The sequence below is a fragment of the Prinia subflava genome, chromosome 23 (assembly GCF_021018805.1).
Source record: "Prinia subflava isolate CZ2003 ecotype Zambia chromosome 23, Cam_Psub_1.2, whole genome shotgun sequence".
Classification (NCBI taxonomy): Eukaryota; Metazoa; Chordata; class Aves; order Passeriformes; family Cisticolidae; genus Prinia; species Prinia subflava.
The window spans coordinates 4,415,450-4,441,245 of NC_086269.1; the positions used below are offsets into that span (position 1 = coordinate 4,415,450).

Consider the following 25,796-nt stretch of genomic DNA (forward strand, 5'->3'; position numbering starts at 1 on the left):
GTTGGAGATCAAGGAAGTTTCTTCCCCCAGAGGGTGCTGGCACTGCCCAGGCTCCCCAGGGAATGGGCACGGCCCCGAGGCTGCCGGAGCTCCAGGAGAGCTTGGACACCGCTCCAGGGATGCCAGGGTGGGATTTTGGGCTGTCTGTGCAGGTCAGGGGCTGGACTCCATCCTTGTGGGTCACTTCCAACTCGGGATATTCTGTGAACCTATTTGAACATCCCTGCCAATTTTCTCCTGCTACTAATTAACAATAAACTCAATCAAAGCAACTGCTATTTAGTGTCTGCTTTTTTTTTTTTTTGGCTGCACAGCAAGCACCCAATGGGAGGTGCAATGAACTCTCTGCATTGAGAGAGTGAAGATAAAAATGCATCACAGGCACTCTGGATGATGTTCATTTAAAAAAGAGAAAATTCAACATTTTGGTCATTGTAGTATTTCACTCAGGTGCAAAAGGCTTGGGAATATGTAGAATACATTAAATTCCCCCAGGACTCAGAAAACATTTGAGAAAGTATTTCCCATTGGGTTTTTTTATTCCCTCCTGAACAATTCCTAATAGGAAAGGATTGTATACCAGAGCACTCCTGTACAGAAATCCCTTGTATCTACCGGTCTTGCTGGGTATTCCAAATGTTCCAATGTCTTCAGTGTCTCAGTAAACACAGGAAGGAGTCACCTTCTGCATCTATCAAAAGTCTCACTTGGGAAAAAGTGGCATTAAAAATTTAAGCTCAGAGTGGAAACGAGATGTTTATCGTTCTTGGAAGATTATTCTTCGATCACACGAAGGACAGAAATCTTTTATATAAAAGTGTCATTAAAAATACCACCCTACTGAGAAACTTCTACAACGCTGCACCTCTAATTCCACTCAATACAGGAGCTGCAGGAACTATGAAACACGTGTCACCAGGCTCACCTGTGATGTGACATTAAAATTCTGTGTATGGGGTGCTTTGGTTTGGTTTTGAGGCAGACCTGAACTCCCTCTGCCCAACCCCAAACTCGTGGGAGGCCAAAGAGCTTTGATGTGCAGGTGCCGTGCTCTGGCAGCCTCTGAGCACACCAACAGAGCAGGGCTGGCTCAGAACTGGGAGCACTGGGAAGGCTGGGACAGGTCTATCCATCCAAAAAGATTAACCCTTCAAAAATGTGTGTGGCAGGAAGGGTCGCTGACTTCAATCTTCACCCCTGAAACAAGGTAAAGTTTGCTCTGCATAGGAGTGACTCCTTCCAGTGCTCTGCTGCTCTCTCAGCTGCCCTCAGCAGTGGCCAAGTGACAAAGTCAGGCCAGGCAGACACTGAGGGTCACTCACCCTGCAGAGCCCAGAGCAATCCCTGCCTCTCACACTGTGGGCTCTCAATCATCTCCTGCTCCTTCTGTCAAGCACAATAATCACAACCTGCATCGTGTTCTCTAGCTACACACAAGGTGGATTTCAGAGCCATCTGCACAGCTGGAATTATTAACTAAAGCTCATAAAAAATAACAAAGGGAGAGGAAATGAACCATCACAAGGGAGAACACATCAAATACTTCGGTGTTAAGCATCCGAGTGCTGCAGGTACTAACACAGGGAAGGGCGCAAGTTTTTGCCACCAACACTTCAGAAAAATGCAGAGAAAACAGCCCACGCACTTTAAAGATAAAACAAATATACAAGGAAACACCTGAAACAACAAATCCTTGTCAGGTAGTTTCATTACAGTCTCTGAAGGCTTGGAGATGAGGTTTTTGTGGCCTAGTCCTCACAGTCTGGCAGATCTTCTCTCCCCACCTCGAAGGACTCTTTGCTGATGGACAGCAGCTCACGCAGCTCTTTGTTCTCAAGCTGCAAAATCAACATTTTTGCTGAAATAGAAATGAGCTAATTCACAACTAAAGGACTATCACAGAAAGGTGCTAATTCGTAGTTAAAAGATGTTAATCTTTAAACAGTCCAGTTTCTTCCCAGATACATAAAGTTTGTACATTACAGTTTGTAATGCAAGCATTAATACAGTGCTGGCACACTGGAACCTCAGAATTTAAAGCTTCTCTTCTTCTGGCTTTGTTTATTTATATATACATAGATGTATAAAAATAATATGAACATTAGGAGCTTGAAAATAAACAATCATGTTCTGCATTTCCTGACCCCATCCCCAAATTTTTAGTGCTGTAAGTCCTTGACATAAGCAAAGAAAATCCAGAGAAAGTCTAGAGACCCCCAAAGCTCGATTTATCTTCAGCAACTGGCTCTGTTCTTACCTCCAACTGAGCCAGTTTCTCCTGAACTTTAAAGAACTGCTCATCATCCACTTGAACAGCTTTTCTCATCACTGCTCCCATCTCACATATTCTGTCTATTTGACTTTCAATTTCCTGAAAGACATAAAATTAACACAATCACTAAGTTCAGGCAAAAGCAACAGTCATAATTTATCCCTTCTACATCACTTCGATTTTCCCGATTTTGGAAATTTTTTTGTGTGTTGAATTTTAATTCTTTCCTCCCAAGCACTTGCAAGCCTTTCTACCTTGTATACTTAAGGATAAGAACTTGTACCTTATTGTCCTTTATCAGCAGTCCTTTATCAGTGAAAGCAGTGAACAGAGAAACAGCAGCCAGCAAGATAAGGCACCCTGACTTAAAGGGAAATAATTTCAAGTGTGCCAAGGTCTGAGACAGCAGATTCAGTTTCATGTGAACATGATAAGTAGGCAGCAGATATTATATTGCTTTATTAGAAAAGCCTGACTGAATTATAGAGACACTAAAAATAAAAGCAAAGAAGATTTCAAGTGTAAACACCCTTATCTCAGAAGGACATCAAGCAATAAAACTAAAGCAAGTAAGAGCAGAGCTTCCTGAGGCAGATTTTACAGAATCTGTCTAGATACAGCAATAATCCTCTGGAAGATGCATTTTGCTGAAGCTCAGAAAAGCACATGGAACTAACACTGATAAATTCCAACGTGGAGCAACAGCTCCTGCTGGAAGAGCAACACAGCACATAATGAACAGGGTGGAGTCCCTGCAAGTGCCCACAGTCATTCCATTGCCTCTGGAAGATAAATGTATCAGAGCCAGAATTCAGTTGGAATTCCATTATTCAGAAAGTATGTAAACAAATTAGAGCATCCAGAAGAGAGCTGGAGAACACAAATGACTTCTGGGAAGAAAGATTATTATTTTTCTAAACTATTATTTTTCTAAACAGGAAGTCTATATGTTCTTTTAAATATAGTTCTTTTAAAGACATTAGAAGTTTGTTACTGTTCTCCAAATGGTGGGGAGGAAAAAACTCAAGGACTTAATCTGAAGTATAGAAGACTTTTCCTAGACATTGAGACAGTCAAGGGATATCCCTCAAAGGGTTCCTTCAGAGCCTTTTCAGCTTTGCATTGTCAAGTTTTGTTCAAATGTAAAACCTTGATAAACAGCAATTTGTGCTCTCAGGGAGGCACTGGAAACCAAACTTAGCTACACCACCTACCTTCAGAGGAGTTAAGCAACTCAGAAAAGAGAACCAGTGAGTTGCCACACATCAGTGCAAAGAAACACATGGGAAGAGTTAGGCTGGCTCCAGTTCTAATGAAAAACTACAAGATATGAGATGTCACTGGGTTGAATCAACCTGCTGTTCCCCAATCAGACAAAAATGCATTTTAAAAAATGCCTAACACAATTTCTAGGCTTTAAATGGAAATTTAACATTATTCTATTGTTAATAGATACCAAAATATGAAACAGGCAGCAATTAGCAGCAGCCACATCTCAGAGCTCTGAAGTCATTGAGCCCAATGTGTACAAAGGAACACTTTAAAGCCACTGCACAGAGCAGCTGGATTTAAAAACACTAGGGAGTGAAATCTCTTAAAAACTAAACACATACAGGTCACAGAGTTTAAGAGGCTTTCCCCCCCCTTTGTTATAGCTACTGAACAGGAATGATAACACTTGGACATCTTTGATTTTACTACAGAGGATCAGGTACATTAAGCTTAGCCCAGAGAAGTCACCAGCTGGTTGAAAGAAAAAGCCTTCACCCTGGCTCTGAAGGGGTTGTGCCTTTCAGTGTCCTCTGGGACAGCTGTTACAACCTGTGTGCTCTGAAACGAACAGAGGGGAAAACACCAGCACAGAGCCAGGATTTGGAGAAAGTGTATTTTGGAGCACAGACATTGCAGGAATGGAAACAAAGATTGTATGACAGCAAGCAGGAGACAGGGGTGCTGAGCACTCTCCTGTCCCCATTCCACCTTACCCCAGAATTAGCCTGATGGACCTTCAAGACTGGTTCTGCCTCTTCACGTTTTCTCCCTTCCAGCAGCTGTAACATCTGCTTCCTGTACTTGCTCATGATGAGTTCCAGCGCGTCCTGGTGCTCCTCCAGCGAGACCCACAGCTCTGCAGGGCACAGCGCGTCATGGCCACGACCGGCAGCGGCAGCAGGAGCCCCGAGGCGCTCGCTGGGTACCAGCTGAGGCGGGACTGCTCGGATCCCCTGGCCGAGGAGAATCCCTGACCCGGGACCCACCGGGGCATCCAGCGATTCCGCCACAGGCGGCACAGCCGCACCTCTGCTCTCCTCGACAAGACCCTCCCGCCGGGACAGCCCCACACGCCCCGGGCTGGGCACACCGCCTAACAGCCCCCGGGCCCCGCCGCACATCACCCGCCGGGATCCGCCCCCGGCCCCCGGCACCGCCCCCGGCCGCTCTCACCGCGGTTCTCCTGCTGCAGGTCGCGGATCTGCGTGTTCTCCTGCGCCAGCACCACGTGCGGCCGCAGCCGGGACGGGTCGGGTGGCTCCGCCGCGGGGCCCGGGCCCTGCCGAGGAGACACGGGGGTCGGTGCGGCCGCCTCGGGGCTAGCGAGACCCGGGGGTCGGTGCCGGGCCGCGGGGGTCGCCCCGCCCGCCTCACCTGGTCGGCGCAGCCCGCGCCCGCCTCCCGCATGGCGGCCACGCGCCGGTGCAGCACGGCCGACTGGTCGATGAGGGACTCGGCCGCCGTGTCGTGCTCCTTCAGCCGCTCCAGCAGCGTCCGCGCGTCCGTCAGGATCTTATCGATGGTGCAGCTCATGGCGGGCGGCGCTGCTCACCGCCGCGGCGGGCCCATGTCCCTCGCGGCGCCGCCGCCGCTCTGCCCTCTCGGCCCCGCTCCGGCCCCGCCGCCGGGCGCGGGCGGACGCGAACCCGCGGGGCCGGGACGCCGCTTCCGCCCGCGGCCACAGCGCCGCCAGTGCGCAGGCGCGGGCCGGCGCGACCCCGCCGGTGCGCCAAGGATCCGCCTGGCGGCGCCAGAGCGCCACGGCCGGGACGGGGGGCGGGGCCAACGGACAGGTGGGCCGGTCTGGGGGCGGGGCCAACAGCCGGGGGCGGGGCCAGGGGTGCGCCCGGCTGTCCCGGGGGAGCTCGGAGCGCTGGCGGCCCGGAGCGCTGCGCCTTTCGCTGGTTTGGGGTGTCCTGGGGGTGTTTTGGGGTGAGGGGGCACCGCCATCCCCCGGCACACGGCGTCCCAAAGCCGCCTGCCCCAGGTGGATGTGCCCCCTCCACAGCCGCCCACGCCGCGGTCCAGCGTGTCCGAGCCCCCCGTGCCCCGGACAAGGCCGGCTCCGAGCGGGCGCTGCTCGGCACGGGCTGTTTGCGGAGGCCCGGCGGCCCTGACCCCGGGCCCCGCTTATCTGTGCGGCTGCTCCCTCCCAGCGCGATCAATCCCGGCTGGATCTGCGGGGCTCCCGTCTTATCTGATCCTGCTGTTTGTCCCTTCCGACAGTAAACATCCGCCACTCAAAATAACAAGCTATGCAATGCTGACTCGCTGCTTTGATTCTTATTTGCGAACTGGAGCTTCTGTTGGTGATCCGGGCTGTCCTTGAGGCTTTGTGCCACAAAGCTTTGTTCAACAGCACCAACTTCATTAACAATGTTTTCAACACTAATATTTTAGCAGGACTGCCTTTGATTTGAATCATCTTTCAAGTTTAAATCCCTGTTCACACAGACACATGAGAAAACTCCAGGATGCTTTATTAGATGAAGGTTCTTTATGATCTCAGAGACAATCAAGCCTGGTGCAGAAGTGCTGAACGAGATAATGTTATAAAAGCAACAATCTCAAAACATGCACACAATGCAAAAGAGAACAGGATAAGCAGCTGCAGTTGGAATATTTCATCAGAATCAGATTAATTAGTAAAGTATGAGAGCTATTCTGCAAATTTGGGAAATGTAATCCTTCCACTAGTTTGGAAATAGAAGTCCAGACCATGCATATGGCATATTTCACCTTCTGGTCTTTCCCTATTTTTCATCTTATTAGAGAATACTTGAAAGTTAAGACAGTTTATCAGAATTCCTTTTTCCTAATTGGCAAGTCATGAACACTTGGAAAACTGACAAATATTGCTGTGTGGCCCATCCTGGTTATGGAATAAGTTGGGTAAAGATTGTCCTGTCCCAAAATGGACACATCATCCCCAGGCCATAGGCAGTGCTGGTTTCCCCTGACCCACTCTCCCATCCTCACACGACCCCTCGTGTGCAGCTCAGCACCCGCTGCTGCCTCCCTCTGCTCCTATTCCCAGCTCTGTGCCTGTCTCCAAAGCCTCTCCCAGAGCACCCATTTCCACAGAAATTCCCATTTCAGGCCTGACACAGCTCCACGGAACGAGCTCTGTGTGCCAGAGACATCTTTCCCTTTTTCACTTTACCCAGCACTAGGATTTCTGTCAAACCAAACTTGCAGTTCCTGAGGTTCCACTTCATTCAGGCACTCAATGAGCCATTTAGAGATGTGGCACTGGGAGTTCCCGTTCACATCCACAGGAAATCAACTGAAGGAACCCACGGTCTGGGCAGGGTGAAGGATCATTTCACCTCCAGGACCTGCACCGGGATGTGTCTGAACTGCTGGCCTGTGCTGCCCTCGTGTTTATAATTCTGATTTAACACTCACTCCTCCCAGGTGCCTCCTGGCCTTCCCTGCCAACAGGGACAAGCAGGGGTAGGTGAGGCCAGCACTGCTGCACCAGACTGTCATTTCAGGATCAGTTCATTTCCTCTTCTAGGAATAAAATCCCGGGATGAGGGAAATGAGTCTATGACAGCACTGCCACACTGCACTGAGCCCGTGCTCCCACTCGGGGCTGGGGCTCAGCCCCTCTGCAGCAGATCTGGACACAGAATCATTTGTTCAGCTCCCAGGGACAGCAGAGTGAGCTCCTGTGGCGCCAGGACACCAAGCAGATCCCAGCAGGACAAAACTCCTTGGTTTAAATGCTGGGAATGCTTCTCACCAAAACTTCGAGTGTGTAGCAACAGAGCTTAAACAAATCAACAGATGAGCATTTCTGAGTAGGGGTGCCTTGTAATTCCTTTGGCTTATCACATCAATTCTGTGTAAACTAAATAGAATGTATAAATTTGGCCTCTCAAACTTTTTAGTGTTTAGCTTCGATTTGATTAAACACTTATGTGTGTGTACAAAGTGAAAAATGGGGTTACGGGAGGTTAATGTTTTAATGCTTTTAATAACTCTTAACCACATGGCTGTATTTTGTCAAACAGAGCACGGGGCAGGAGGAGTGAAGGCTGGATAGCAGAGTACTGGGACACTCAGAACAACAAGGCTGCTGCAGAGCCCAAACTGCTTCCAGGCCATCTTTGGAAAATCAGAATTAGTATTTCTGTGGTGGGATAAATACATAACAGTTCTGAGTACAGCTGAGGAGGCTCTTGCTAACAGTAGGAAAATCACAAAGAGAAGAAATCTAGATGGACCAAAAGTGAACAGAATTGCTCTGGGGACAGGAGCACCTCCCCTGTGGATGCAGGCTGAGAGAGCAGGGACTGTTCAGCCTGGAGAGGACAAAGTTGTGTGGAGACCTCCCAGCCCTTTCCAGAGTCTGGAGGGGCTCCAGGGACGCTGGAGAGGGACCCCTCATCAGGAACTGGAGGGACACGACAAGGGGAAATGGGTTCAAGCTGAAAGAGAGGAAATTCAAGTTATATATTTGTGGAAGGAATTGTTCCCTGTGAGGGTGGGCAGGCCCTGGCACAGGTGCCCAGAGCAGCTGTGGGTGCCCCTGGATCCCTGGCAGTGCCCAAGGCCAGGCTGAATGGGGCTGGGAGCACCCTGGGAGAGTGGAAGCTGTCCCTGCCCATGGCAGGGGTGGAACAGGATGGGATTTAAGGTCCCCTCACCCAAACCTGGGATTCCATGAACAGACCGGTATCAAATGGCAACCTCTGTGACAGATGGAGTGACATCTGGATACTGGAAGAAGAGAAAAGAATAAAGGGGAAATTTCTAGGATACTTATTGGATTTCCAGTAAATTTATATTAATTGCGAGTGTGGTCAGCACAGGTAGAAACGTTGTGGCTAAGTGTCGGAAAGCACAAGTCTCCCATGGTGATGCAGCAGGGCACAAGCTTTTTAAAAATGGAATGCAACAATTCTCATTTCCATTACAAGTCCTTCCTTCGAAACCCACCTATTTCAGCAGCCACAGCTGTTTACAAAGCAAACCAGCCCCCTCTCACACCACACACCCCAACACTTTCTGACTGCTTGCTTTTAAAATTAACTGGTAGTGTTCAGACAGCTCTCAGCCACTGTCCCAGTTTCACGGGTATGGCCCTGAACAAAAGTGTAGCTCAGAGCCCACAGGAATCCTCCTCTTGCACTTCCCAGCCCATACTTGAAGGTAGATTAACGTGGCATAATGCAGAGTTGTCCTGTGACAAAAGTTATCACCAAGAACCTCAGTCTTATTGTTCATCCCAATTATCTGGCTTTGATAAATCTTGAGGAGTCACCCACTGCACGGCAGCACTCACATTTATGAGTCTAATATTCTTTCTGCTGTTAAAACAAATGTCCTCAAGATGGAATCCAGGCTGGAAAAAAGGGAAAACATTATCATTGATAAATGAATACATCCAGCTAGTTCAGTCTCTCAGCAGCAAGACCACTGCTGATAAAATGCTGAGCAAGGGATTCCACAATAATTATTTTGTGATGCTTAATACAGAGTGTCAAGATCTGCTTTATGGAAATCAGATCTTGGCTTCCCTTTGCTGTACCTACAAAGCACAGTCTCTGCAGTGCCTGTAGCTAAGAGTATTCCCTATGAGCCAGCAACTCTTGAGATTGTAATCAAACTTAATTGATAGCTTTGCTTTCTTCCACTTTGTGCCTTCCTGGAGCATTTTATTAACAAATCTTGGTCTTCCAGCCAAGGGGAAACAGATTTGGCCGAGGGTACTGAAAGGGGGAGGTGTTGGGGTACCCAGGAACTTTGTGAAAGTTGAATGGATGGGCTGATTGTACCTACTCTGCATTCAGGCACTGCAGATTAAGTTTAAGAGAATAAATGGGAAAAACAGTAAAAATTTGTGGGCCCTCCTGAGATTTTCAGGTGAGTTTAAAGCAGTCTGGCTCTTCAAATGAAATTTGACATAATGTTTATTTCTTCAACATTGGCCTTACAAGCCTGTAAGCAAATGCAAGGTGAAATTATCCAACAACTTCATGAGTAAGAAAAAATCAGTCTTAAAAAGATCAAAATTGTTCTTCCTCTCTGATATTTCATCATTTAATCCCAGGAAAGCATTTAAGAACTTAACAAGAACTTCCATCTTCTGAGTTATTTCTCATCCAGTTTGATGGTGAGGATTTGTCTGGTGAATTTGATGCAAAACAAAGAGTATTTCTATGATCTCACACTGCTGAACACCTCTCTGCAGGGCTGAGTGGGAGCTGTTCACTGTGCAAGGTAACACCAAAAGGCAAAATCAGTACTCACAAAGCTTTGTGCTGCTTCTTACCCACAAATCCACACCCATGAGGAAGAATCCCAACAGTCTCACCATTCCTGAACCTTTGGAAGATCTATAAAAAAATAGAAGAGAGGGGGAATAGAAAATTGGCATTTTTTTCATGAGTTCCTCAACAGATTGGGAAGGAAATCCAAGGTCTTGGATCACCAAACTTTTGGCATGGATGTGTCTGCCAGTGTATTTTATGCCTCTGAACCATTTTATTTTTTTGCCACAAAAATAGGTAAAGATAGATTAGATCATTTTGATATGTGGTCTGTATTGTTAATACTCAGCTTTCTTTAATATTGCTCAGAACAGTTTACCAACAGGAGAGATTAAATCCTGTAATAAAATAATCATTATTTTAATATAACCTTTAACTCACATAGAACAACAATTACTGTAATTAGCAATTAGTTTTCTGAGGGCTTTAGTCGTTTAGTATTTGACTCTTGCTTTCATCATTTAATGATTTACAGTAATGAGCTGGAACATCGGTATTTTGTACTCAAATGGCCAAAATAGTTGTCCAGGCATCCTTGCCCTCGTGTGACAGATCTCAGATGGCTTGGGGAGAAGTTAGCCAAGAGCAATAGACAATGCCATCACTTCTGCTTGGGTTCTACTGAAAAACAACAACCAAGTGACTGCTGTGCCTTGCAGTCAGGGCTCAGTAGCTCTTGGAGGGCTGTTACTTTGCTGAGATTCTGCCCTTTGTTTGAGTTTTGTTTGACAAATGCTTTATAAATGAGCAGAAGAGGTGGTTTATGTTTCATTAATGAGGCTGATAGTGGTTAATTACCAAAGTTACGTAAACAATCCAATACCAGATCAAGCCAAACGGGTCATTTATGCAGAGAAGATCCAGCTGGAGTGGATGCGATTTCCTTTAACTATTCGGATACCAAATGAGTCACAGACATCTGGAATCTCCAGTCCAGATGAACAAAGAATGGTGCTGACCTTGAAAACAGATTCTGGATCCAGGGGAGCTCTTCCTTCAGCCCCCTCAGACCTCGGAGCCAGCTGCCCAAGCTCCAGGGGATGTGGCTGCCCAGAGCTCCGGTTGCAGTGGTGGCAGTGAGGCTGCACCAGTGCTCAGCAGTGCCCAGCACAGGCTGCTGCCACCAGATCTGCTGCTTTCCTGTGGAAAACACGTGTGGCCCTTCTTCCCCACTTCAGTGCCACTTCTGGATGCTGGCTCGTGGCATGAACTCGCTCAGCTCCTATTTTCAGGCTGTATCCATGAGTGACATTTGTTTACTTACCGCTAGGAAAGCAAGCTTGGACTCTGGCATTATTTCCTTTGCCACTGAAGTGGCTCTGGCCATGTTACCGACCAGAGACTTCAGCAGTGTTTTACAGAATTGATGTATGCATAGAAAAATATCAGAAAACAGAGCTGGAAGAGAGATTAAAAGTCCTTTACCAAAAGTCCTCTTTACAAATCAAAACAACTCAGAGAAAACAAGTCTTGAATTCAATCTGGTTGCCCAAACTGGTCTTCAAAACAGCCAGTGGAGAAGATTGTACAAGGAACTCACTCCAGTGCTATTTTTACCACAGTAATTGCTTTCTCTAGTTTGTAATTTAAATCTCCCTTACTCCTGAATAACCTTTCTGGTTTTTGATTATTTACAAGCATGGAAAAGAGTTTATTTTCCTCTTCTTTGCAGCGGTATTTTACGTGACTCAAGTGTGCCCTCAAGTCTCCCATTTTTCTCATGCTAAGCTTTGAATAGGAACAGTGGTTTTTTAAAATAATGTAAATATCTGTATTTACATAAATATATGTATTTAGCCAGTCACCTGGTCTGAATCACTTAATGATTATGCAAAATTGTTTCATTACTACAGCGTGGGAGTTAATTAACCTTGGGCTAATACTTAATTACTGCAATTCATTTCTATTACAACTAAGTTTTATATAGTTATTTTATAAACTTATTTATATACTGATTTTAGAAACTGAATTTACCCTGAATCCAGGAGGCTTTATAAACTGAATAGAATGGGGATCTTAAGCTTTTTAAAAACCTGGGCTTCAGGCTTAAGTCCCCTGGAGTCAACAGGCTCTAAATACCCACATCCTACAGCTAATTTGAACAGCTTATCAGTAAGTTTCCTTCTATCAGAAAAAAATGCTAAAAATAAAAGTCAGTAGCATTTAAATGCTGACCACTATTTCACAGACCTCTGCTTGTTTTTCCAGCTTTCACGAGAAAGGCTGGATGAAAAAGTCAATGGGATATTGTGAAAGAGATACTTCTGTGAAAAAAAATATTTGTTTTATCAATTCTAAAACCTTCAGTTTTACTATTGAAGGTTTTTGACAATTTGGCTGGTTTCTGTATGAGGCTGCTTTTACCAGAAAAACAAGTGCTGATGATAATTAGAACATCATTATCTTCATCTCTGCTGCATGATCACTGTTCCAGCCCCCCATCACCACACATGATCAACGCAGGACATCTGAAAACTTATAAACCCCATAATATGCTCAAATAACATTTATCAATCCATGCTGTTTGTTCTTGAAAGACTCAACCATTGCACTCCACAGATTCCTAAATGGCACATGGAATCAAGCAGCCTTAGGGCTGCTCTTCTCTGGAGCCCATGGAATATAAATGTGTCCCTCCTTTGAAGGGTGATGGCAGTCCATCCATGAAAATCTACTGTCCCAAAAGAGTATTTTAAGTGACTTTACTCTAAGTTACTCAACAGGAAATTATGTTTTCCTTTTCCCATCTAATTCCATGCAGTCTCCAACAGCAGCAGCTTTTCCTGAGGTAAATGAGAACCAGTGTGACACAGGAGGCAGGTGAGCTCCTCCTGGAGAGGAGATTTGCAGCCTGCTGGGAGCACTGGAACAGCATGATACCTAACAAGAAAATTCCCTGTCCAAGAGGCCAAAACTACCTAGAAAACAATGAAAACATCAAATTGCAATGTTAATTTATTAGAAGTTATTAGTAATGGAAATACTGGGGGTTTTAAGAATGAAATTTTGCTGAGTTAATGGTAACATGAACTTAAGTTCACTGAGGTGCCAATGAACTGAGTGTGAGCCTGGTGTGTGCTGCATCACCACAGCAGCACACGCCAGGATCAGAACGCGGAGGACAAGGGAAGAGTTTGGTGTTTGAGCTCCTGGCCTCATCCAGCCTTTCCAAACTAAATTCCTGTGTCCTGTCAAAATCTCCAAATAACACTACTGCAATATTTCCCCCGCTTGGGAATCGAGCATTTTCCATCACCACCCCGACATGTCAATGTGAAGCAATGAAAATGGGAGAATTCTGAATTCTAGCAAGAAAGCAGAGCAGGGAGGGCTCTGGGGAGCGGTGACGCGAGGGTCCCCGTGGCCTCTGTCCCCGCTGACCCAGTTGTGCTGTGATTTATGTGGGCTCGCAGCTGCCCTCGCTCCGACCCCAGAGGAGCTGTGTGGGAAGTTGGTGTCTCGGAGCCGTGGCTCTGCCGAGTGTCTGCAGCCCGGGCTGTGCACACAAAGTGATAAATAGGGAAAGGCCTGCCTGCCTCCAGCTGCAGCAGAGCTGGAGCGGCGCTGAGAGGAGCTCCCTGCAGCCTCCGTGAGTATTGCACTCCCTTCTCTGCATGCTCTGTGCTTATAAATTACTGCTCAAACCAGGCATCAGTGAGCTGTGTGAAAATATTCCAGGTGCTGGGCTTTTTTCTTCTATACTTCCTTTTTTCTTTCTTTATTTTTAAACATTTGACTAAATGAAAACAGCAAGCATGCCAAGAAAGCATGGGATTTTATAGCAATAAAAATGGTAAACCCCACATCTTTCACCATAAATAGAAATAAATAGATGTACAGTTCAGATTTTTAAATCTGGGATTCTACTGCCAAGGGTTTGTTCCAATAGTGCTTCATTTGACACATAGAGTGAAGCAAAACAAGTTTTAAATTCAATTATTGGGTTCTTTTTCCAAAAGTATCCAGAAAACTGTGAGTTTCAGTCTGGGATTCTACTGCCAAGGGTTTGTTCCAATAGTACTTCATTTGACACACAGAGTGAAGAAAAACAACTTTTTAAATTCAATTATTTGGTTCTCTTTCCAAAAGTACCCGGAAAACTGTGAGTTTCAAACAACCTCTAACATCTTATTTTACAAGATGTAAAAATTATGCCTTTGAAATAATTATTCATGGAATAACAATTCCAAAGGAAATATTATTCAAGATAATTGCAATGCAGTCCATTGGTGAAATAAGCCAGTTTCTATTATGGTTATTATATGACCAGGAAGGAACACATTTAATAAGAACAAAAGTGGAATTTCTTCAAAGAGCAGCTTTGGGGAACTTCTTGGCACGTTAAAACCAGGAGGAACAGAAAAACCTGTAATAATGCATGTCAGCTGCATGCAGGATCAACCAAGTGATCCTACAATTCCCCCTGCAAAATCATTCTTTAATGAAGCAGTGATTACTGAATTGCTTGAGTGAAATTGAGTAGATCAGCTGGCATCACACCTACTTGGCACTGATTATGCTCAGGGTTTTTTCCTTTTTTTTCAGTTTTTGGTTAAATTTTCACAAATTAAAAAAAAACCCCAAGCTTTGACTTCCAGCTGCAAGCAGAGTACAGTGATTAAACCTGAGCCTGAAACTGCTCTGAGTTCCCCTACGTGACCACTAACGTGCCCCAAGGTGTGCTAAATAGATGGAGGAGACATTCAGCTCGAGTTCCTAAAATTCCCCGTAAACAAGAAATTTCCCCATGACTCAACTGTCAAAATATTTACGATAGCAGCTAAAGCCCTGTCAGTACCCTCTGAAAGGGCTCCCTGTGGCCCTGCTCCATGAAGGATGTTTTGTATCCCAATAAATTTGATAAGTTGATGATAAGTTGCTTTATGAGATGGGATTTTATAGCAATAAAAATGATAAACCCCACATCTTTCACCATAAATAGAAATAAATAGATGTACAGTTCAGATTCTAGTCTGAAAGTACACATTCTCTTTATGGTTCTACATCACTTTTATCAATCAATGTTTATTTTTCTTTAGTGGATTCAATTTTTGATAAATTGTCAAGTCTTTCAGTTGTGACTAAGAACTAAATTTCTGCATGAGATGGATAACCAAGCCCTTGAATCAACACGTTCTGGTTTATCCTGAACGTTTGTAGCTCAGAAGATGAGCACTGTAAAAGCACAACGCTTTCAAACGTGCTTAAACCACCTTGAGTGCAGGTCACCTCTTCCAAAAACACCACTCCCCTCCCCTGGCCAGGACTTCACTGACCATGACTTCACTTTTCATGTGAAAATGCCCAGCAGAAGAAGGAAAAGCAGGGACAGCCTGTGCCTCACACAGGTGACATTTTCTGTCAGCTCAGTCTGTGTGACTGAGGACTGAACGCTCCCCCTCATGTGTGTTACTGCTTGAGATGCTACAAAATAAGTCATTAACAAATTCATCTTTTTTTCCCAGTTATTTCCACTTTTCAGGCTAAAGACCTTTCTGCATCCTCTCTGGGAGTGTATTTAGATTTTTGATTCCTCTTGAAGCACTCATGCACAAACATATGGTTATGTTGGGAATACACAGAAAAAAGGGCCACAAAATATTTTGTTTTGAGAATGGCACAGCTGCAACTGCTCCAAACACCCAAACCTGTTGCTCCATACTTATTTCAACTTTGTTCCAGTTCCTGCTGTGGACATTACACCCGGGCATGTCTGGAACCTTCTGCCAGGAGCCCGACTGTGCTGGGCACGTGCAGAATTCCCGTGCCTGGAAGGGGTTAAGGAGGTTCTGTGTGGGCTGGGGAAGTGTCACAGCTCAGTCCTGTGAGGTCTGGGGGGTTTGGGATGGCCACAGAGCCTTGGGAGAGCAGCACATGGATCACAGAATCCCAGGAATTCCATCCCATGGAATCTCATGGAATCCCATGGAATTCCTGCAGTGTGGAGGAGCCTCCCTGCTGCTGCCTCACTCACCAGAGGGGAAAACACCACTCCCACAGTCACTCCTAAATAATCCAAACTTGCCTGGCCTAGGAAATGAAGTTCCTTCCTTACATATCTTATTCTCTTTTTTATTTCTTTTTTCTTTTCTGCTTTAAAAAGCCTGATGCTTTGTTTGATCAGAACAAGCTTGTCAACACTAAATTCTCCAGTGTCAGAAAATGAAACTCTTAATGTCTATGCATGTCTCATTCTAAGACAGTAGAGCATTCCTCAGATAAACATTGGATTTATTATTCCCACTGTCCTAACATCATCCTACTTTAAGATTTCTGTTTACAAAGTCTCAGTCTAAGCTGGAAATTTTGTAGGTGCAACTGGTTACTGTTATTAGCCATAAAAATCAATAAGAACGGCTGAATTCTTTCTCATACAATGCCTAAGCTGAAGAAACTTTTCCTAAGGAAAATCTGCTTCCAAGATTTAGAATGTTTAAGCAATTGGCCACCTTACATTTGGTACTTCCTATTCCCAATATACTGTTTTTATTAGACTGGATCAGTGTAATTTTTTTTTAATCTACTATTCAATTATGACTTTTATTTAAAGAAACCACTGGAATTCAGAAACACATTTCTTCAGCAAACACACATTTTTGGGAAAAAATGTAGACTTTGCCCAGGCCAAATTGATCTCACTGATAAGACCTCATGATTCAGTGACTTATTTTGCTCTCAAACAAATATTTACTAGCAGAGATAACAAACCCCCAGCATTCCAGCCTCACTGCATCCTTTCACCTTCTGCTGACAACACGAAGCGAAAGTGCTCAGCCCCAAAGCTCTGTCCAGTCTGGGGGAAGGGATGTGTGTTCTCTTTCCAATGTGAAAATTCTTTCTAATTTGTTTTTGTAGAGATTCTCTGGGGTCACCCATTCATTGTCTCAGCTGCAGCAAGGTGCAGCACAAACCCCTTCCTTCAGAAAAGGTCTTTAAACCCAACTTGCTGTAAATTCTGCAGAGAATCCTGTTCCAGGAGTTGCATTTGCTGTATTTTCCAAATCCTCCCATGACTTTTTCATCTTTTCTATCCCTCCTGTCTGCTCAGGAAAGTCTGTGAGGGGTTCATGGGCAGATTGTCTCTTACAGCCCTTGTTCAGCAGGCATCAGGCTCAGCAAAGGTTTAACTGTGTCCCACTCATGCAGAGGGACAAGGGACAAGGGACAAGGGACAAGGGACACATTCCTGCTTACTCCTCTAATGGCTGCTTTGTTAACTCTCAGTTCTAAGCAACACCAGAGGTTTGCTGTAGGGATTTAAACTCAAATCCAGCTCGTGCCACTGTCCACAGAGACTATTTTTTCCCCTTAAAACTCTTTTAAGAGGTTTTAGAGCACACGTTTTCAGAACCTCTCTCTCAATTGGAATTTATAAATCGAATTTCTGAAAAATGAGGTGAGTTTTGAACTCCAAGCACAGCAGCTCTTCTCACCATGTCACTGTGAGCTCTTAGTGCACTTTGTTATTGGGAATGTCAGTGAGTCCAGCCAGGGCCCCAAGCTCATTCAACGACCAAGGGGCAGTGGAAAACTCTTTAGAGGCAGCACATCCTATAGGAAATCAATATTTTGGTCTTCACTCAAAACTTTACAATGTTAAAGGAACACAGGAAGTGTAATTCAGGCAGTGTTTCGGCAAGGCAAAGTTGAGTTTTACTGCATAAATGAGTATCTCCATGATGAAGAACAGATATTCCATGCTGGCCTTTCCATGCTATTTTCCTTGCTTCAACTGTGCATAAAAAGTGAATGAAATAAACTCATTGAAAGCTTATCTTTGTGCACAAACAGGACAGCCCCCTATTTAGAGCAAATGCTTCAATTCACACCCAAAGCAAATTTATTCTATCCTGTGAAGCTCCTTTTAACATCCTCTGAACTAGAGAATTTACCTGTGATTAATCCAATTCCCCCACATGGTTCTGTGTAAAACTCAGAGTAAAACATTTCTATCTATAAATTGCAAATTTAGGAAAAAGTTTTACCCTGAATCTGTAATGTCAGGACACTCAAACATTTTGTAGCCTCGTTGGGGGTGTTATGTGACTTCACACAGACCTCTGATTTTCTTGTGATCTGCGAACTCTGCCATATTCTGGAGTTTTCTGGCTCTGTGTCTACCCCTTCCCTGGGATGTTTCTGTTCCTTTCCCCTCCCCAGGTTGCTGTGTGAAGGCTGATCTGGCAGCAGGGTGGATGAAGCAGTGCAGCTGGGAGCAGAGCATGGCCAACACCTTTGTCACCGTCCCGGACGGGTACGGCCTCCCCGAGCCCATCCAGTACTATGGTGAGTGCAGCAAGATTTGTGCTCTGGAAACAGGGCAAAATGAACTCTTTTATTTAAAATTCCCCATAATTTTAGTTTATCGTTAAAGCTCTTACCAAGCTCATAGTGAAAGTGTATTGAAATCTGTCACTGTGTGCTCATACAGACTTTTGAGCACAATGTGATTATTCTGACTGAGCACTCCATACAAACATCCCCAGTGCTGTCTCCCTTCGACCTGCAAGGAGAAGACACAGGTTTTATTACATTATAAACAGATAATGCCTGTTCTATAACTTATGTAACCATAATTGCAGTAACTAATTTGATTCTGGAAAAATAAAGGCAGGACCCAAAGCCCACTAAAAGGAAAAAAAACTCCAAACTGTTTAAAAAATTCTTTTCAATTTGTTTTTGTAGAGATTTTAATAATCCCAAAGGAAGGATGAAACATGATGCATGTTGCACAGGCTTTCTTTGGTATAGCTGTGTGTATTTAAGGGAGGCTGGATAAAATTAAAACTAAACAGACAGAAAGACAGGAAGAAACTCTCTTTTTAATTCTGTGCCTCCATTTCACTAAACTCTAATCTCATAACTGTAAAGACACATCTGTGGGAAAATACTAAATAAAACAAGTCTCTGCTTTTTACTCCTCTGAAGTTCAACTTTAAGACTCCTGTCACAGTAATTTTTAGTACTCTATAATTTCTACACAATTTTTCTTAGACCCTTATGCAACATTTTCAAAATTATGCCTGAGATATGTATCAGTAACAAACAGTTCATTCATTAAAAAATTCACTTATGGAAAATATTTGACTGTAGTGTGGACAACTAATAAAAACAACCTGTAAGTGTAAGATGTGAAGGGAGCTGTGCCATCAGTTGGCACCTGATATTCAATTATCTACAAGCACTAATCCTACATGGTATTGCCCAGACCATTACTGAGCCATTTTTGGTACATTCCATATTTCACTTGAGAACATCACAGTTTTAAATTTAAATAGAATGTGTTAGATTGCCCCTCTGAAAATGTGTTCCTCTAATAATTATGTTACTAAATTATAGAACATTTCTAAGCTTGATGAGCAGCTGATCGAGACATTCCCTTTCGATTTCCCCCGGACAGATGTTTTGCCAGAGCACATCAATTACCAGCTGCAGGATGCGGATTTCCAGGCTGGCCCGTACTGCCAGTACCCCACGGTGCCCGTGCCCGCCCTGCAGCCCCCGCCTGCCCCCGGCCCCTACGGCCCCTTCGGCCTGGAGCCGCCGTTCGCCGACGGGCCCTGCGTGGGCAGCAGCTGCGAGCTCAGCAGGGGCCCCTTCGCGGCTGCCGGCGAGGACGGGGCGCTGCAGGGGCTGAAGAGGCCGCGGCTGAGCCCCGGGAGGCTGAGGGGGCAGGAGGAGCTGTGCGTGGTGTGCGGGGACAAGGCCTCCGGCTACCACTACAACGCGCTCACCTGCGAGGGCTGCAAAGGTGAGCAGGGCTGGGGCCTCGCTGCAGCTGCCACTGAGGCAAACTCATTCGGCTGTGCTTTGTGGCTTTTAATTTATCTAATTTATCTAATGAACCCCCTGTCTAACACACTTACTCCAAATTCACTTCTTTATATTTATTTATTATATATTATATATTATATATTATATATATTATATATAATATATAATATATAATATATAATATATTATATATTATATATTATATATTATATATTATATATTATATATATTTATTATATATATTTATTATATATATTTATTATATATATTATATTTATTTATTTATTATATATTATATATATTTATTTCTTCTTTGAAGAAATATTTTCACAGTCTGTATTTATTACGAGCACTTTAAGCATCTCATTTTTGCATTGATGACTCGCTAGAACAGTGTCAGTGTAAGCAGGTGCTCTAACACGCTTACTCCACATTCACTTCTTTATAACATTCTTTGAAGAAATATTTTCACAGTCTGTATTTATTACGAGCACTTTAGGCATCTCATTTTTGCATTGATGACTCGCTAGAACAGTGTCAGTGTAAGCAGGTGCTGGTTCTCTCATGAACATTTCTTAGAGGTTTACTTCAGTGTTATTAATTTTGCTTACTATTAAAATCGAATAAAAGCAAGTAGTAATTACTTGCTAATGGTATTTTAACTTGTTGGTATGGGAGCAGTCTCGTGAGGGGCAGCTCTGATCTCTGCTCCCTGTGACCAGGCACAGGACTTGAGGGAAGGGCTGGAGCTCTGTCAGGGGAGTTTAGGTTGGAGATCAAGGAAGTTTCTTCCCCCAGAGGGTTCAGGCACTGCCCAGGCTCCCCAGGGAATGGGCATGGCCCCGAGGCTGCCACAGCTCCAGGAGAGCTTGGACACCACTCCAGGGATGCCCAGGGTGGGATTTTGGGGTGTCTGTGCAGGGCAGGGGTTGGACTTGGTGGTCTTTGTGGGTCCCTTCCAAATCAGCATATTCTATGATTCCATGTATGGAAAATGTCAGTTAGTATCAGTCAGAAAGAAGCAGACATAACTACATTTTTAAAAAGCAGATTTAAAATCAAGGTAACGCTTCCATTTGAAAACCCCAACCACTCAAACCGGGAGGACACTTTTGAATCCCTGTGAGATAAAGCTCCTGGGATTGCTCCAGCCACCACCCGTCCTCGTTGGCAGGGTTCTTCCGACGCAGCATCACCAAGAACGCCGTGTACCGCTGCAAGAGCGGGGGGCACTGCGAGATGGACATGTACATGAGGAGGAAGTGCCAGGAGTGCCGCCTCAAGAAGTGCAGAGCTGTGGGGATGCTGGCTGAATGTGAGTGCTCCTCCACGCGGGGCTCTTTACTAATCACCGCAGATAAAACCTTCTCCAAAGTCAATCCCTTCCCCATGGTGCTGGTCTGAGCTTCATTTGGCTGTAGGAAAATGAATTTTGGGGATGGTGGCACCTGTAGCTTGGGAAGTATCCCCTCATCTTAAGGGAACTGTTGTTCAAAGACAGTGCAAGGAAAAAAATGAAGTACTAACAGAAGCTAAATATCCTGAGCCTTGTCAGGACAGCAGTGAGCAGATCAGAGGAGCTTCAGGGTTTGAGGGGAAAAAATTAAATAAAAATGGCATGATAGGCTTTGGTGAAAAATTCTGATGCCCGTGTGTCACAGAGCCACAAGGACAAAGACGACTGCAGACCCTCAGGGCTTTGGTGGCTGCTGAACATCAGCTCACCTGATAACTAACACAGGGCCATATTCTCTAGGAAACATAGCTCATTATAGGTGACAGCTTCTGTGGTGCAAGAGTGGAGTTATCTCTAATAAAAGTGATTACTTCAGCTGTAATTAACTGAAAATACAAGCGCTGATGGCCACTTCACACCTCACAGGTTTGCTGACTGAAGTCCAGTGCAAGTCAAAGCGACTCAGGAAGAATTTCAAGCAGAAGAGCAGTTTCCTTTGCAACATAAAGCTGGAAGATGAGGGACTGAATAGTAAGCAAGTATCATCTACAACAAGATCTGGAAAAGTGGGATATTTTTCTATTTAAAATATCTCTTTTTATCACTTATTCTTGCTCCAAGTCGTTGTGACTTGATTGGTTTATTTTTTTTTGGCAGATCCCAGAGAAGATGGAACTTACTCCAGGAGAACATCAGCTTCTTGACCACATTGTAGCAGCACACCAAAAATACACAATTCCCCTTGAGGAAGCCAAGAAGTTTGTAGGTATCCAGCACACCCAGCCTGCATTGCTCAGTCATTGCTGTCAGGTTTCTTGGCTACATCCAATGTCCAAACCCTCTTTTGTGCAGCTACAGGAAACTGCAAGTCCTGAGGAGAGTTTTCTCCACCTGTCTGAGACTGCTGTTGTCCATGTCCAGGTGTTGGTGGATTTCACAAAAAGACTCCCAGGTGAGTTTCTGCCTTTGTGGAACATTAGAGGAACCAAATCAAACTGATGGCATGAACCAGAGAAAAAGACAGGCTTTAGGAAAAGGCTTTAAACTGATTATTTGTACTTCTAACTTGCCATTTACGTGTCAAAGACAACCTAGAAGCTTTCGGTTCAAAACTGTGCTATTATTAGATTTTTTCTCCATTTCTGACATGGAGCAGAGACATTTTCTGGAAGCACGTGGACCTCAAAATACCAAATTGAGGGAATTACTATCTCACCATGTTCTCTGAAATCCAGTTGAGTCTACAATTTATCATAATCACCAAAGGAAAAAGCAGATGTTCCTTCAAAGGAAAAGGCTGCACAGAAGGGACTAACCAGGTGTTCTTATTCATCTTTTCCTTCCATAAAGAACAAGGGAACAAGTACTTAAATTCACTGCATTTCAGTGTAAAGTTGACAAAGTAACATCTGTCAGGATGGGTGATAACTTTTCTTTTTAAAACTCACCAACAAATGTCAACCTCCATATCTAAAGCAGGTATTTGATGTAATTTAGCATCTCTGGGGGGCAGAGCTGAAGGAAGGGGTGAGCTGTCTGTCTTCTTGTGTTACATATCCTGCTTTGATCAGGTTTAAGAAAGAAAAAAATCACAAAAGTTCCTTTGCTCTTGAATTACAAGTGCAGACAATGAGCTTGTCAAAAGATGAATACAATTTCTATAAAGAAAATAATATGACAATGGATGGAGTATCCACAGTCACTAAAAAATGCAGCAAATCTATCAGGTGTTAGGCCATGGGATATTTATAAGATATTAGGAAGAATGTTTTGATAACATCTTGCTTAGTCCCAAAATTTTTACTTGTATCTTCTTGTGAATCTTTTAACACTGAAAACTGCCACATCCTTTTTTGTAAAAAAACTTTTTGATTGTCTAACCTGCAAACCAGCAAGAAAGATCACAAGTCTTTGGCACAAGCATCATTTAATTATGGCTCCTCCTTTCCAGTAAAGGCATTTATGAAAAAAAAAAAAATCATTTTTCCACATCATGTTGGGGGCTTAAAGGCAGCCCCAGCTTTCCCTGATTCTGAACATGCACCTTTCTCTGCAGGGTTTGAGAGTTTAGCCAGTGAGGACCAGATTGCTCTGCTGAAAGGGTCCACAGTGGAGGCGATGTTCTTGAGATCAGCCCAAATTTACAACCAAAGAATGAGTGAGTGCCAGCCATCAACCAGTGAAAGTAGGTCTGAAATACTTGACTTGCATCATTGTGGGGTGGGTGGATAATATCAGCTGTATTAATTACAGGTTATATGTTGTGTCAAATTTAACACGAGAGACCTTGACCAATAAAAACACAACCAAAGAACTTGGAGCCAGATGCCAAAAAGGATTTTATGCCTTCATGGGTCTGGGAAAATTCCACACATTTTCAGCAATGATACAAACAGATATTTAAGATCACTTTAAGCTTGACTGGGAACTGTCATCTGCCTTGTTCCAGGTCATGTAAGACTTTCTGATCACGGGATATGTTGCCATGTTCAAAACCTTGATAAAAACAGTATTTATTCCATGGAAATGTGTCATAATAAAGAGAGGCCAACTTCTACAACTACCACAGGTAATGGAGGTCTCAGAATCTAAATACTGTGAATCTTTTGCTTTTGCCTGTTTTTATTACACTGAGCTACACTGTCCTTATGGCCACGGCTCCAGCTCCTTTGTTCTCTTCTTCCTCTCCTCTCCCTTTCCTTCTCCTCTCCCTCTCCCTTGAGCTGCTCTGGCATTACCTCCTCAGGTATTACACACTGGCATTACATCCTCATGGCAGGAAGAGATGTGTTCATGCTTACTTATATCCCTTGAGTTATATACACATTCAAAGCTCCACTGTACTGCCATAAAACTTTTGTTATAATTTTAGCAATTAACATTGTTTTCACAAAGTTAGTTAACTATTTCATGCAATGGAACAGCCCCCAGCCTTAAAAGATTCACTGAATCACAGAATGACAGAAGGGGTGATGTTGGAAGGGATCACAGTGTGTCACCTTGTGTCACCTCCCTGCTCCAGCAGGGTCATCCCAGAGCACATGGCATGGGATTGTGTCCAGATGGGTCTGGAATATCTCCAGTTACGGAGACTCCACTCCAATCTGTTCCCTCACAGGAAAGTTCTTCCTCACGTTCAGGTGGAACTTCCTGAGCGCCAGTCCCTGCCTGTTCCTCTGGTGCCATCGCTGCTCCCTGCTCAGAGCCCATTCCTGCAGACAGGGCTGAAGGCCCCTCTCAGCTGGGGCTCCTCTCAAGGCTGAACAGCCCCAGCTCCCTCAGCCTTTCACAGAATCATGGAATCATTTAGCTTGGAAAAGACCTCTAAGATCACGGAGTGCCACCATTCACCATTTCCTTGTAAGAGAGAGGTCCCAGTCCGCTCATGACCTCCACAGCCCGGGCTGGTCCTGCTCCAGCAGCTCCATGTCCCTGTCCTGGGGAGCCAGAGCCGGACACAGGGATCCAGGTGGATCCGGGGAGGGACACCTCGCACCCTTCAGCCAAAGATGATTTGCAACTGTTTCTGCACTGAAATAACATCCTCATTATTCTGAATGTGGGTGGACTTTTTTGTTGTGGTGTTTGTGGGTTTTTTTAACCAAAAAATGTTGGTTTTTTCCATTTTCAAGGCATAACTGAGGAGTTCATCACCGCCCTGTTCTACTTCTACAGAACCATGGGGGAACTCCAAGTGACCGAGACCGAATACGCTCTGCTCGTAGCAACAACAGTGTTCTTTTCAGGTAAATTGAGAAGGTGACAACGAGCTGTCACTTGCCCCGGGGCAGCTCCCATTTGTCCCCTCAGGGGCGGCGGCGCCGACCGGACCCTGAGGGGCGGCGGCGCCCGGAGCATCCCGCTCACGGCGCTCTCCCCGCCGCCGCTCTCCCGCAGACCGCCCGCTGCTGAGGGACAAGCGCCACGTGGAGGAGCTGCAGGAGCCGCTGCTGGGGATCCTGTACAAGCACTCGAAGCTGCAGCACCCGCGGGACCCGCAGCGCTTCGCGCGGCTGCTGGGCCGCCTCACGGAGCTGCGCTCGCTCCGCCACGCCCACGCGGGGGCGCTGCGCGCGCGGGACCCGCGCCTGGCCGCGCCCCTGCGCGACCTCTGGGACCTGCACTAGGGGGCGCCAGCGCCGCCGGCCCGCGCGCCCCTTCCCGCCTCGGGCGCGCGCCGTCGTTTCCCGCCCTTTCCGCCCTCCCTCAGCGGCCGTCGTGAGGTGCCGGTGCCGGTGTCGGTACAAGTGTTGGTACCAGTGTCAGTGCCGGTGCTGGCATCGGTTTGGGTGCCATGCTCAGTGCCCGTGTCAGTGCTGGTGTCGATGTCGGTGTCACTGCCGGTGTAGGTGGTGGCAGTGATGTCGGTACACGTGTTGATGTCGGTACAAGTGTTGATGTCAGTACCAGTGTTGGTGCTGCTGCCGGTATCGGTTTGGTGCCACGCTCAGTGCCAGTGTCAGTGCTGGTGTTAATGTAGGTGCCAGTGCTGGTGCTGGTTGTCGCTGCTGGTGTCACTGTCGGTGTTGGTACCCGTGCTGGTGTTGTGAAGAGTGTTGGTGCTGGTTTCGGTACTGGCGGCAATGTCGGTGCTGGTGCCGAGTGTCGGTGTCACCGCTGCTCTCCGGGCCCACTGAGAAGAAACCCGTTCAAACCGCTCATGTGCCTGAGCATCAGGCAGGGCCCGCGGCCAAAGCTCGGCGAGGCTCAGCTGTGGGGCTGTGTCCGGTCAGTGGTGCCA

At 45.4% G+C, this 25,796-nt stretch overlaps 2 protein-coding genes across 4 annotated transcripts; one reads left to right on the forward strand and one right to left on the reverse strand.

The window, feature by feature from the left end:
* Positions 1–508: 508 nt before the first annotated feature.
* SIKE1 (suppressor of IKBKE 1) lies at positions 509–5,242 on the reverse strand. 3 transcript variants are annotated; one of them, XM_063418292.1, is made up of 5 exons: positions 4,919–5,241; positions 4,718–4,823; positions 4,258–4,400; positions 2,258–2,371; positions 509–1,858 (listed from the first exon to the last, which is right to left on the reverse strand). In XM_063418292.1, the coding sequence occupies exons 1-5, from the start codon at positions 5,075–5,077 to the stop codon at positions 1,847–1,849; spliced, it is 534 nt and encodes a 177-aa protein (XP_063274362.1). In that variant the 5' UTR covers positions 5,078–5,241; the 3' UTR covers positions 509–1,846. The 3 variants fall into 3 exon arrangements, with proteins under 3 accessions (XP_063274362.1, XP_063274361.1, XP_063274363.1); XM_063418291.1 differs by having other exon boundaries at positions 509–1,838; positions 4,919–5,240; XM_063418293.1 differs by lacking the exons at positions 509–1,858; positions 2,258–2,371 and adding an exon at positions 3,455–3,592 and having other exon boundaries at positions 4,919–5,242.
* Positions 5,243–17,991: 12,749 nt separating this feature from the next.
* Positions 17,992–25,196, forward strand: LOC134561364 (bile acid receptor-like). The gene is made up of 10 exons (XM_063418288.1): positions 17,992–18,111; positions 19,226–19,576; positions 20,774–20,914; positions 21,482–21,621; positions 21,713–21,817; positions 21,908–22,007; positions 23,112–23,240; positions 23,505–23,624; positions 24,688–24,801; positions 24,953–25,196. Exons 1-10 carry the CDS (start codon positions 18,021–18,023, stop codon positions 25,180–25,182), a joined length of 1,521 nt encoding a protein of 506 aa, XP_063274358.1. The 5' UTR covers positions 17,992–18,020; the 3' UTR covers positions 25,183–25,196.
* The last annotated feature ends 600 nt before the right edge of the window (positions 25,197–25,796 follow it).

Coding starts and splice junctions, on each gene's coding strand:
- LOC134561364 (XM_063418288.1), top strand. CDS start 18,021: ATGAAGCAGTGCAGCTGGGAGCAGAGCATGGCCAACACCTTTGTCACC. Junction 21,818..21,907: donor TTGAGGAAGCCAAGAAGTTT/GTAGGTATCCAG, acceptor TCTTTTGTGCAG/CTACAGGAAACTGCAAGTCC. Junction 24,802..24,952: donor AACAACAGTGTTCTTTTCAG/GTAAATTGAGAA, acceptor GCTCTCCCGCAG/ACCGCCCGCTGCTGAGGGAC.
- SIKE1 (XM_063418291.1), bottom strand. CDS start 5,077: ATGAGCTGCACCATCGATAAGATCCTGACGGACGCGCGGACGCTGCTG. Junction 4,401..4,717: donor CCTGCAGCAGGAGAACCGCG/GTGAGAGCGGCC, acceptor TGTGCCCTGCAG/AGCTGTGGGTCTCGCTGGAG. Junction 1,839..2,257: donor AGAAACTGGCTCAGTTGGAG/GTAAGAACAGAG, acceptor TTGATTTTGCAG/CTTGAGAACAAAGAGCTGCG.